Source organism: Hesperophylax consimilis, chromosome 12 (genome assembly GCF_061612785.1).
Source record: "Hesperophylax consimilis isolate HC1 chromosome 12, BYU_Hcon_1.0, whole genome shotgun sequence".
In the NCBI taxonomy this organism is placed as follows: domain Eukaryota; kingdom Metazoa; phylum Arthropoda; class Insecta; order Trichoptera; family Limnephilidae; genus Hesperophylax; species Hesperophylax consimilis.
The window spans coordinates 15,643,431-15,657,070 of NC_142847.1; the positions used below are offsets into that span (position 1 = coordinate 15,643,431).

Sequence of the window (13,640 nt, forward strand, 5' to 3'; positions counted from 1 at the left end):
TATAACCTATAATTAGTAAAAAATAGGTTTTTTTTAATTATCAAAACTAAGAATCTATTTTACAAAAATATGTTAGTATGTTCTTAGTTTGGTTGTCTTAAGTAAAAATTTACCCTCTCTTTATATGATTTTTATTTATCGTAGTTTCTAAACATTATTATGTCTTTGTCAAACGAGGGGATATATCAGATATATTTTGTATGTACTACACCCATACACACCTTAGTCAAGAATAAATGAAAGAATAAAAAACCTTAGCCATGAACCTAAAAACCTCTAAAAGCTTTTTCATATCCATGGTGGCATGGTGGTTTATTTATGTCCATGGGCAAGAATTTTTTTAATCTTCTCTTTTTAACCATAGATCAAAAGGTAAATGAAATGATTTTATTTCGCAAAAAATAATCTATGTCTATGGTAACCCGAAAACGCCAATTTTGAATTTTCTAATTGTTCATGTGAGTCAATGTGAGTGGTTAATTTATGTTGTTCATATTCATTCATATTTCATATCAACATTCAAAACGTATTATTTACAGAAAGCCGTTGTCAATTTTTTCCAAAAATATTATTAATGATGTTCTATTTTAACTTCTTCTCGCAAGTTTTACCATCTTGTGTCTGTTTTGTTCTAGATATAACCTTCAAAATCTGACAAGTGTCAGTATTTTGCTAGCAAAAAGCCTATGAACAAAAAACAATAGTTTTATTATTTTTATCGTTGTTTATGAACTGCACTTGTCACTCGACATTCGTTTCTTAACTGGGAATGTTTTGAATATGCATAGTTAAATATATTTTTAACTTATTTTGCGCTCTGGGCAACTATGCTTTGTTTCACCACTTTAAATTAATGTGAAATTCCTATAAGATGGTTGACTTTGATTCCTTGCGTTGTCATACCCCTGGAAAATGTAAAGCCTTGACAAACAAACTTGATCGATCATTAAACTCCTTTTATTCTTTAAAACAAGGCAAACTTTTAGCATCCATGCATACACCAAATCGGAATATTAACAGCCATCAGAACAATTATTCAAAACCGAACTTCGAACGGAGCCATCCCTTTTCTGATCCACCATCACAGTTCAAGTTACTCAAAACATTTTATTCATTTCACTTAAGAAATTCTTGCTGTGTCTTCAGCCACGTACATACAATAAATCTTTCAAATAATTCACTATCCACCATCCCTGATGAGTTCTGCAATCTGTCAACAATGAAAGAGTGTTATTTATCGTTTAATGACATTAAATATTTGCCAGATAACCTCAGGAATCTGAAATCTCTTCTTATCCTACACTTAAACAGTAATAAACTTGTGTATTTGCCTTCGTCCATAAGGGACATGGAGCAACTCGAGGAACTAGATTTATACGACAATATTCTTATAGAGTGTCCATGGTTCTTTAATAGATTGTTGCTTTTGGACATGTATGAGAATTTTGTGGAAGAACTTTTTGATGAATCGTATATTGCTAAGGCTGAAAGGTTCCGAACCAAATATGGCTACAAAAGAAGCATTAAATGGTTTGTATAAATAATCCCATATTACCTCTTAATAGATTCTTTTCTTAAGTGCCCCGGAGACGGTCAATATCAATTGTCAATGTTAATGCGAAATTAAGTCAATGATTTATCCAATTGATCGTTTACAGGGCGATTGATAATTGCTACTTCTCATTGACGGGAGTGATGGGTATTCTGATACCGTCTCCGGGGTGCTTAAGTCTCATGTATAAACTATTTACTTTTTAGTTTCTAAAAATTCTGTTTTTTAGCCAAATACTTATCGATTCCAAGATAAATGTTTAAATTGTTTTTATGTATGATGAAAAACAATTTTACTTGAAAATCTATTTGAGAACATGAACAAATCTATTTTAACCTGTTAACCGGGCGGGACGTATAAATATGTCAAATGTAAACAGTATTGGGTACGGGTAGGACGTATGAATACGTCCTTGAAATATATGTTGCGCCCTGGAACGAGCGGGACGTATATTTCCGAGCATATCACACGGAAATTGAGTTTTTAATTTTTACATATTTTAATTTTTTAAACTCAATGTTTCTCTTTTATTTATTGTTCTGTAATTATAACCTTTTTTTATTTTACATGCATTTGTTAACATGTAATTGTTGGGTTATGTAATATAATGTGTATTTGTTGGGTTAGCTGGAAGAAATAGGATGTAACCTATAAGCTATATATACCCTTTGTACTCTTTTTGTGCAATAAATATTTTTTTGAATTTTGAATTTACTCATCACAGATTAACACGGATTTAATAAATCAAAACCAATTTTTTTTTCGACATGTTAGATTTGTAAGTAGGCACCTAAATACTTACATACTTAATTATAATCCATATATTTTAGGTAACTTTTTTTTAAATTTCTAATAGGGAATTATACAATTTGTCCAATGGAATGTCACTATCCACCGCCATCTATATTAGTAAAAATGGCGGTGCACTATCTCAATGACAATTCTGTTGTAAAACATTCTTAGGGCAAGTAGGTACCATAATATTAAAAATGTGAAAAAGAAAGTCCAAATAAACAAGACTTTTTCTTTCACATTTCAAAATTTATCTTGAACCGGAAACGGAACATATAAACAAATGTACAGATAGAAAAAATGCCAAACGGTCTTGTTAAAACAGGACTTTGCAACGTTCAGCCAATAATATTGTTTATGTGGTTTATGTCTTAGAGATTAATTAAAATAATGTAAAATTTTGAGATACTGAATGATGTTATTTCTCCATTAAAACAATTCCTGCTAAAATAATGTTTTATACCACAATATACCTACCTATTTTTCTCTTATTTCCAGTAAACAATATCTGAGCAGGTCTTATTCCTGGGCAGAAGATGAAGATATTACAAATCGTAAGTATCACATAATTTTCTACATGTGGTGTAGATTCTCCAGTTTCCCGCTTGTACTACGAGTTTCCGGACACCGTGTATATTGAATTATTTCGCGGATAAGAGATAAGCCGCCATAGCTCAGTGGTCAGAGTTGTCGACCGGAAATCGAAAGGACACGGGTTGGCGTCATGTATCTTTTATCAGGAGATTTTTCAATGTGGATGAGTGTTTCAGGCTAATAATTGTTGCTTATAAAATAATTGTTACCCTTTGTGCTATGCATAAAAAATCTTGTCTTAAACATTAGTTTACTAAAAAAATAATAATTAATATTGACAAGTTCTAGTATTTTTCACCAAAAAATGTAGACAATTTGTCTCAACGCCATCTAGTCAGAGAGTTAGCACTTACAATGACTTTCTCATATAAAATAAAGTTGGTTGTTTTCAGGTGAAAAAATGTAATAAGCAGTAATTGTTGAATGAAACACTAGTATATATTGAATTATTTCGCAGATAAGAGATAAGCCGCCATAGCTCAGTGGTCAGAGCTGTCGAACGGAAATTGAAAGGACACGGGTTCAAGTCCCGTTGGCGTCATGTATCTTTTATCTGGAGATTTTTCAATGTGGATTAGTGTTTCAGGCTAATAATTATTGCTTATAAAATATATTTTATAGTTTAGTGAAGTTAAAATGTGAACTGTGTTTCTAAGTTACATATATTATTTAATGAAACACAATAAATTTACATCCCTTTTTAAGTAACATCCCAAATAGTTTTGATACAATGAAGTAATTATAATAATTAAAAATATAAGGAGTGGTAAACGAATTATATTATTTTGTTCATTTAGATTGGAGATAAAACCAGTCAACTCAGAGCATAAACTATGGAGTTCCTCAAGGATCCATACTGGTGCACTCTTATTCCAAATGTGATGTTGACATATTCAATAAGTTGGTATTGAATATGTCAACATCACCCAAGTAATGATTTCCCATGGTGTGAAGTCGTTGTATCGGAGAGTGGGCAATGTAGTTACGCTTATGTGTGCTGCTGTAGAATATTGTATTTTGTCGTGTTGTTACTGTGGGTGTATGTATGTTTATAAGTTGCATGAGTTCACAACAGTCGAATTTAGAATTAAGTATTTTGAATAAGAACGTTAAATCGTTTATTTTACGTATATCTTCTAATGTATGTATTTTTAGAGTATTTAATAAGAAATTGTATTTTAAGTCTTCGACAGGGATATTTAATTTAAAATTTACAAAACGTAGAAATTTTTTTTTTATTCGCTCAATGTTGTTAATGTGAATTTTGTAAGATGGAGACCAAACTACTGAGTTATATTCAATTAGACTTCTTACTAGAGATACGTATAATAGTTTAATGGCTTGTAAAGAATTAAAGTTTTTAGTTGTTCTTAATACGAAGCCTAGTGTTTTCATACCTTTGTTCACAATTTGATGGATATGATTGGTGAAACTTAGTTTTTCGTCCAAAATAATTCCAAGATCTCTCATTTCCGTGACTCTTTCTAAAGCTATGTTATTGATGGAATATTCTAATAAAACAGGATTTTTGTTTCTGAAGAAAGTCAAGGTTTTGCACTTTACTACATTTAAAAATAAATTATTTTGAACGCACCAATCTCTAAACTTACTAATATTTGACTGTAGTATATGGCAATGATTTATATCAGTTATTTTCTTGTATAGTTTGATGTCATCTGCAAAGAGCAATACCTCGACATCGTTGAAGCAATTGGTTATATCATTGCTGAAAATGAGGAACAAAACCGGGCCAAGGTGACTACCTTGTGGTAGGCTACTGGTAGCCCGGAAAGCTTTCCACATCCAAGATTTTATTTTAACGAACAGTTTACGATTTGACAAATAGCCAACCATTTTAGCATGTTATCCCTTATTCCTAGAGCAAATAGTTTTTGGATTAGTAGTTTATGGGATACTTTGTCGAATGCCTTCGAAAAGTCTGTATATATACAGTCGACTTGTTTATTTTCTGCAAATGATTGTATAATGAATTTTTGAAATACCGTTAAGTTAGTTGCGGTGGATCTTCCTTTGATAAAACCGTGCTGTTTTTGATTAATTAATTTTATTAATTTGGGATAGATTTCATCAAGGACCAATGATTCAAAAAGCTTTGGCAGTACTGACTGTATACAAATGGGGCGATAATTAGCTATGTCAGTATCCTCTCCTTTTTTGTAGATCGGTTTAATGAAGCTAGATTTCCAGCGGGCTGGAGAATGTCCAAGGGACAAGAGACGGTTAAATACTAATGTGAGTGGTTTAGATAATGTATTAGAGCATTTTTTGAGGAATATTGTTGGAATGTTGTCTGGGCCAGCGGATTTGTCAGTGTCTAAGGAAAGTAATTTTTGTTCGCAACACTTTTGTGTGATTTGGCAGTTTGTTAAGTTTGTGGTCATATTAAATTTGTATTTGGGTATTTTATCATCTGGAGTGTCTTCATCATATACATTTTTGAAGAAGTCCGAAAAAAGGTTTACAATATCCTGTGTATTGTTTGCACTGATTCCATTCATATGCATTATTGGCGGGTAGTCTGTGTTTTCATTGTTCATTTTTTTAAGAAATTTCCAAAGGTTTTTGGATTTAAAGACAGTGTCCTCGACAGAGGTTATGTACATTTTGTAACATTGTTTGGAAAGATCTTTACATTTTTTCCTAGTTTCGCTAAAGACTATATAATCATTTATGGATTTACTTTGTTTGAATTTTTTGTGTTGACTCTTTTTTTGCTGAAGAGAGGTTGTAAGCTCTGATGAAAACCAAACCGGGTAGGTATAGCTTCTTGGTGTGTAAAAAGGTACATAGGATTCAATAGTATTAGAAAAATATAAATAAAGTTTATCTAACGATTCATCAACGCTTTCATCGGATAAAAAAGACCAGTCTGTATTTGAGAGATGGCAGTTAATTGAGTCGAAGTCGGCTCGTTTAAAGTTTAGGACGCTTTGTGAAGGTTTCCTTTCATTATCACATGTCATATTTAATTTAATGTATAGGGGAGGATGATGATTATCTATAGGTCGAAGTGCATCATTTGAGAGTTCAACAGACATTTTAGGATAGTTTGATAAAGCTAAGTCTAATAAGCGATTGTTACTGTTATATATATATGTTGATGAAAGTTTACCATATCCAAAATTTCACGTGCACGACCGTTTTCACTTTCGTTTATGATGAGACCACAGTTATTTGCTTTCCATATTAAGTTTGGTAAGTTATAATCCCCAAGAATAACAATTTTCGAGTGAGGATATTTTGATGAAATTGTTTCGATGTCTACACAGTGGTTTCTATATGACTGAGGGTCAGAAAGTGGTGGTAGATAGGCCGTTCCAAATATAATTTTCTCGAGAGGAGTCGTTATTTGCACAAAAAGATGTTTGATGTTATTGTGTTTTGTGGTCAATTTTCTTGCTGACAACTTCTGTTTTATTGCAATTAAAACTCCTCCACCTCTTGACTTGGAACTTGATCTGACGTTTCTGTCGCAACAAAATACTTTGTAGTTAGTAAGACCGAGTTCAGTCGATTTGATTTCCGAGTTTAGCCAGGTTTCCGTAAGTATAATGATGTCATGATGATGAGAGGTAGAGCTGTTAAAGGTAGAGCTGCTTGTAGGTCATCGAGTTTTGATCGCAGTCCGCGGATGTTTTGATAATAGATTTTTATAGTTCTGGGTCGGTTAGGTGGGATTGCTTGAATATTTTTGTAACTTCCTAGTTTTTTGGTCGATTCGGCACGATTCGGGGGGTGGAGTTAATGTATTTTATGGTGACATCTTCACCATTTTCTTTCCTTTTCTCCAGCTGAACCCTCAGATCGCTTAGAAATTTTTGTTGCGCCGGTGTTGAGTCGGGGTAAATTCTGACATTGTTCTTGAGAAAACTTCGTTTGCTTAGAATATTTCTCGATTGTATTGAATTTTGTAGTTCAATTTTTATTGGTCTAGGCTTCTCTATTAATAATTTTCCAACCCTATAAAATTTACAAATATTTTCATTTGCTGAATTGTCGATTATACTGGTGACAGCTGCCTGGTCATCCAAGATCCTGCCAACTTCTGTCGTCTTAATGCTTTCGGACACATTGCAAATAATAATATTTTTAGATCGCACTTGTTGTTCATTCATTTCCGAAATAGCCTCGCAAATACTAAAGTTATGTTGCTTAGATTTGCTCTAATATCCTTGTATGCGCAGTTCACCTTCTAAATTAGCAGTTTTGGATGCTACAGCTGAAGACATGGTACTTATGGCACTTCAAATTTCACATGCAATTGGGGAAATTTTAGAGATTTGATCCTTATTAAATTTGTTGGCCGGATCAAAAAGTACCTTATTTAAGGCATTGACAGTAGAGATGTTCCGACTAGTCGGCGACTAGTCGGTAAAGCCGACTATCCGGCCACTATTGTAGTCGTCGATTAGTCGGCGACTAATCGGCAAAGAGTGCCGACTATCCGGCTTCTTACGTTGTACGTATTTCTCAATAATATGAATGCGGGGAACTACATGAAATAAAAACCTTGATTATATATAATTTTTTTTATTTTATAATCAGTCTTATACATTAAAAAATGTAAAGCAATCTTTCCTTTGGTAATCAGTTTTTAAAATTTCTTGCTTGTAAAGAAAACATAATTATGACATTTATTGAACAAAATTAGTACCTATCCTAATTAACATAAAAAACAACATAATATCTTCTTATCTTCAATGAACATTTATAAGTATTTCTTATTATTAAAATAAAAAGTAGATCTTTTAAATTAACAAACTCAGTTATATGTATTAAAGCAAGATTGTATGTACAAGATGCACAGTAATATATGTATATATACCAAAAATTCTAAACATGAACTGTTTGATAAAAACAAAAAAAAATGAAAAAAACATATTTCTTATAACCATACCTACATAATCTAATCAAATCAAAGTCACAATTGCGACAACCAAAAATATCATAATCTCCTTATATGTTTTATAACTTACTTATATTTTTTAATTAAGGGTAAATTATGATGTAAGAAGACTAAAGCTTCTGCTTCAAACCGTAATCGGCTTAGCCGACTAGTCGGCCGACTAGTCGGTCTTATTACAACCGACTAATCGGCTAGTCGGCTAGTCGGCGAAAGTCATAATCGGCACATCTCTAATTGACAGCTATTTCTGCTTTGGAGATGAAATTTTGCACATCCATTGTGAAACGTTTAAAAATTCACTATTCACTGCTTATCACTGTTGGGAGTCGATGATTTGTTATTGCTTTTGTTGACACAGTACACAAGCACTTCCAATGCTAAATACTGCTATGTTAGTAAATAAGTGATGCTTGTTAATATTTATTTGTAATAATTCACTGTAAATAGTTTAAATGTTTAATTTTGACAGGAGTAGATCAAAATATGTTTGTACTGTCAAAAGAGTATTGTTGTAATTTAGGCGAAAGAGAATAGTACCCCCCCCCCCAGGATTGAACCCCATATGGTTGAAACAATACCTCCTAGATCGATGTGTCTCGGGGGTACCATGTGAATGCTGTAGCCATGCCCTTGGCAACAAAAAAATTAGGCCTTTATGTACTACGAATTGTCTGCATTGGAATTTTTTTATCGAAAGTTATGATACATATTTTGATATATTAGAAAAGTTATACAGATAATAATTCAGTGTAGTATTTAGCAAATGTAACAAATCCCACAAAGGCAAAGCATGTGTTTCGGTATTACAGTAGTTATTAATTAATTAATTTTTAAATTGAGGTGTACATTACATTTTTAGTGGAAGTTTAGTGGAAGCTGGACCAAACCTAAAAACCTAAAAATATTCTACATGCCATCTAATGTTTTAAAAAGATTAAGTTTTATAGTATTATTATATATGTAATATTCTATTTAGTATTCCTATTTTTTAGGCACATTATACATTTATAACTACGATGAAGAAGAAGATTGGGATGGCGATGAGTTTTGGGACCCTTCGTGCAGAGATCCCTTTCCGGTACACGTCCAGGATGTTTTGGATCACCATGTCGAAATGGTACGAAAAAAGGGAGGCTTCATACCTTCTGATCTGCACGTCGCCTCATCTTCAACCAGGGTGAGGCCTATAACACCAATACTGGTACCAGGACAGTTCGATGATGATGACGATTAATTAGTGCGAACTATAGTGCCTTGTTAATCAATGTACCTTGTGAAGTACGAAATATAGTGCCTTGTTAACCTTATCTTGACGACTGTCGCATTTGTGATCCATCGGCGGCTTTCTCTGTACGCTGATGTTGCGTATGTGATCTACGAAGTTTGTTTGGCTCTTCATTATTTATATCATCTTTTGTGAAACTTTCTCGCACACTATAATTGCTTCCTTTATTGCGAGCAGATTAATCTGATCTATGCCACTGTCGCATATGTGATCCATCAGCAGCTATTCACATCCGTTGATGTCACATATGTTATCCAGTTTCACTAAAACACATACATTGTACTAAAACATACCGCATGATGAACTAGATTGCGTTGAAAAGGCCAGCGTCGTAAAGGTTAATCAACTTACCACCAGTAATCTGATGACTAATTATAATAATCGGAGGTACAATCAAACTCTGTTAATGAAGCAATCATTTATCAACTGACAACTGTTAATCGAATGTCAGTAAATTGCCGTTATATATTTTCTGATCCTACCTTATGCAAAGATCACACGAGGACAGTACAATACTGTTTTGTCCCAGCTCCGGACCCACTGTCCTAGTGTGAACAGTAGTTTGGAAGACAGAACAAAGAACCAAGACAGTATCCCAGAGATAGACTGGCAAGCTATCTCCAAGGGATAGTGACTTACCTCCATCACCGTGCCCGGCGGCGTTGTCCGCGTTTAAACGCATTTTGACAAAACAGTAGGACAATAGCCAGTCACTCTGTGCATATGTATCTGGGCTCTCGACACTCGGATCTCGAATTTCGGCTTAAAAATTCCGCATTTGAACTATGGTAGAATTGGTGTATTGTCACATTGTCTTGCCCTGCAAGGACATGGCTGTTCACGGAGCAGGGACAGGAAAATATTGTATCGCCTCCTGAATTAAGCATGGTTTAAATACACCCATACCCATAAATTTTGCAGAGAGTGCACATAGGTATCTAAAAACTCAAGATGATGTACTGGGTTGTATTATAAATTATGATAAATAAGTACTTTTGTGCTCAGAGCTTGTGATTAATTTTAAATTTATAAATGGCTTACAGTGTACCCTAATATGTCGTGTACCTTTTAATGGCTTACAGTGTACCTTTGTCTTTTTAATGTTCTAATGTATTACTTCATTAATAGATCATATATCACAATAATAATAGTTAGTTAAAAAGAATTACTTTTGTGTAGTCGGGATGTAAACTTGTATGGTAAAATTATTTTCTCTTTGTAAATGTTATCTAGTAAATAAGACTTAGTTTTTAACAACTTATTATTTCATTTTTCATTCCTGACCTCAAAAAAATACAAATAGTGATTTAACCCATTGAACGCCATGCAGATTTTTTGCTGTAGGAACTTCGTCGCCAAGAATTTTTGAGATAATATTGTGCTAGCCCTGACAATATCTACAGCAATGTATGAGGTACGTTAATTTGTCCTCGTAGTAGGGTTTGTGTGCCTGTATGGCTAGACACATTAGCGTGTCTGCATGACTAGACACATTGACGTGCCTGCACATCATTGGTGTTTTAAGAGTTAAATCTCCAGATCAACTTCGTAAAGTGAGGGATGCTTAAAAAAAAAATTGTTATAGTATTTAGTTTTACCTGTCTGTTTTTACCAATGACTAACATAAATATACCTTATAATGTTGTCTTCATGCTTAGATAAGTTTTAAAATGTGAAATTTACATTTTTGTAGATAAAAATCTAATTATTTTTAGTGAAGGGCTATAAATGGGCTGTAAATGATAAATACATTTATTTCATCCATTCTCTCGTTCAAAGTTTTATAATTATAATTTTTTTCTTTTTTTCATTTGTATGTGAGTAATATGACCTTTTGGTTAATAATGATCATTTAAGCTTTTTCTCGACTTTAACATTTTGCACGCAATCGTAACAACAGTATGAAAAGAAATCAGCATTAATACATGGCTGCAACAACCCTCGATACGTCAACTTTTTTTACCGATAATGTTCCGTATGGGAGGGACATTGAAAAACTTGAGCTAGTTAATGCAGCCAAAAGGATAAAGCATATTTAAAAAATCATGCAGTATTTTAATTTATGAGTATTGTATGCAAATCGTATATGCGAAAAATTGTAATTTTATTTAGCTTTTTCTGTTACACTTCTTAGCATATTTTTGAACATTTTTGTTTTGTTATCACTGCTTTTATTATATATTTTGGCATTTTTAGTGCATGTTCTGGCAGTTTTTAGTGCAATTTATAATCCAGTGTCTAATTACTACAATCTATAAATACAATGTTTACGTTTATTTTGCTTTAGTTCTAAATACAATTCTCAGACAAATTTTTTTGTAATTTTTCAAAATGCAACACATGGCAGTGATATTTTGAAATAAAAAAGTTACACTTATATATTTTTTTATTCTGCAGCGATAATCTAATCTACCACCTTCCAACCCAAAGACAAACATAAAGACCAAGGGTTACCAACCGGTCAATCGCGAAGCAAAATTTGGTCGATCCCAATTACAACAGACTTTTGAAAATAATACCATGTTTTAAATATACAATCACGGAAGAACAAAATAATATCCTGCTCTTAGGACGAATTGGTTTTGCTGGATTTGTGTTTATTTGTTAGTGAAGTGGTTTAAAGGTCAAATTAAGGTACCCTTTTTTCTAGTATTAACAACAAAATCTGACAATATTCTTATTAGAAGTTGATCGCCAATAAAATTTAGATATAAAGTATATCTGACCTCATAAATCTGTCAATTTTTACCATTTACTTTACTTATATTATTAAATATAAAAAATTAAAAAAATTAATGAGGTCCAAACTGCTCCTAACGTCTGGAGCCAGCGAGACTGGCATCCCCAATTGGGGTATGTTGTGAGGCTGAAGGTTGTGCCGTGAGGAAGAAGGTGGGAGAGTACCTGATCTGGTCACCAGCTAAAGTAAATTTAAAAATAAAGCCATTTCAAGCAAAGTTTTAATTCTGAATGGTGGTCTTACACCAAGGTGATACTGAGAGTATCTTCCACTCTGGAACGTGCCAAAAGTATACTATATATTTATAATATATTCAAATAAAATTTACTTGCGCATGCCGGGATTTGGACCCGTGACCTTCGGTTTGCTAGTCGACTTACCCCTCGACCACGAAAGCTGTTAATACCTACACTAATGTAATCAACACTTATATTATGTAAAAGCCAGGCCTAAATAAATAAATTATGCTATTATTGGTTAATACCATTAATCCTCAAAAAATTATCTTATCTTGGCATTAACAGTACAGCACTAAGCTGGTTCACATCCTAAGTAATAGAACCCAACAAGTAGAGATAAATAATCATTTAAGCAATATCAAACCAATCTCTTTTGGGGTTCCGCAAGGTAGTGTGCTTGGACCAATATTGTTTTTAATCTACATTAATGATTTATGTAATTTAGATATTCCAGGTAACATTGTTAGTTTCTCTTAATGCTAAGTCACTTTTAACAAATGTGACTTAGCATTAAGAGCAGCGAAGAGTTGACTGAATAATAACATCTTATGTTTGCAGAATTGTAATTGCCACCCCTTGGAAAGTGTAGACTGTATCATGTATCTAGGAGTAAAGATTGATAATTTTTTAAGATGGAATGACCATATCGATATGTTAACAAAGAATATCAGAAGACTTACATTTATTTTTATATAACTTCGACACATATTGGTCAAAGAGAAATTAAAAGCTGTCTTTGCCTAGTCCAATCTCGACTTTCTTATTTTCAAAGTCCAATGTTGAACCACTAAATATTACATCCATAAAGTAATGTACCAAAAAGTTCTGTTATCCATCCAACCTACTTTATAAGGAATATAATGTTATGTGTGTAAAACAGCTGTTCGAGTACAAATACTTTGTCGATTTTTTATCAATATTAACTTTGCTGAAAGAACACAACAAACGCGTGCAACTAGAATTGGCTCTACATTGAACTTTATGGCGGTACATACTAAAACCTCTTTTGGTCGAAGAAACTTCATATCGGGCACCACTTATGTTTAATATTCTTCCAAATCATATTAAGTCTACCAATTCCTTAGTTAAATTTAAAAAGTTAATTAAGATGTTTTTATTGACAAACGATTGTCTTAATATTTTTTCATCCTTGTCCTTTCTTATGATTCTATATAATTCCCATTTGCTAAAAACTGAATGTTACTCTAGCTGACTTTATTATCTACATGTTTCTTCTTGGGAATTATGATTAATAAGTAGTTATGATTCAAATATTTTTACAATATACTGTCAAATTACCCATCTGGTAACTCATCGAATACTTTTTTTTTTCCTTATGAAATATTTTGTGTGTGTATGTAGTATTACTTTATGTTTGTGATTACTCTATGTTTGGTTCACTCAAATGTAAATTGTTAACCTCGATAAAGGCTTAGTCCTAGTGAGGTTGATTTTTATGAGAAAAACGTGATTTATTTTATTTTTATTTTTATTTTAAATACATAAACGGC

The 13,640-nt window shown here is 32.7% G+C and overlaps 1 protein-coding gene across 1 annotated transcript; it reads left to right on the top strand.

Moving 5' to 3' along the window:
• The first annotated feature begins 480 nt into the window (after positions 1–480).
• LOC149419216 (uncharacterized) lies at positions 481–13,599 on the top strand. Its single transcript, XM_089637736.1, has 3 exons — positions 481–1,530; positions 2,843–2,898; positions 8,858–13,599. The coding sequence occupies exons 1-3, from the start codon at positions 872–874 to the stop codon at positions 9,097–9,099; spliced, it is 957 nt and encodes a 318-aa protein (XP_089493862.1). The 5' UTR covers positions 481–871; the 3' UTR covers positions 9,100–13,599.
• The last annotated feature ends 41 nt before the right edge of the window (positions 13,600–13,640 follow it).

Excerpts from the sequence above, each read along its gene's own strand:
- LOC149419216 (XM_089637736.1), top strand. The coding sequence starts at position 872 with ATGGTTGACTTTGATTCCTTGCGTTGTCATACCCCTGGAAAATGTAAA. Across the intron at positions 1,531-2,842 it reads TACAAAAGAAGCATTAAATG|TAAACAATATCTGAGCAGGT; the intron begins GTTTGTATAAAT and ends TCTTATTTCCAG. Across the intron at positions 2,899-8,857 it reads AGATGAAGATATTACAAATC|GCACATTATACATTTATAAC; the intron begins GTAAGTATCACA and ends CCTATTTTTTAG.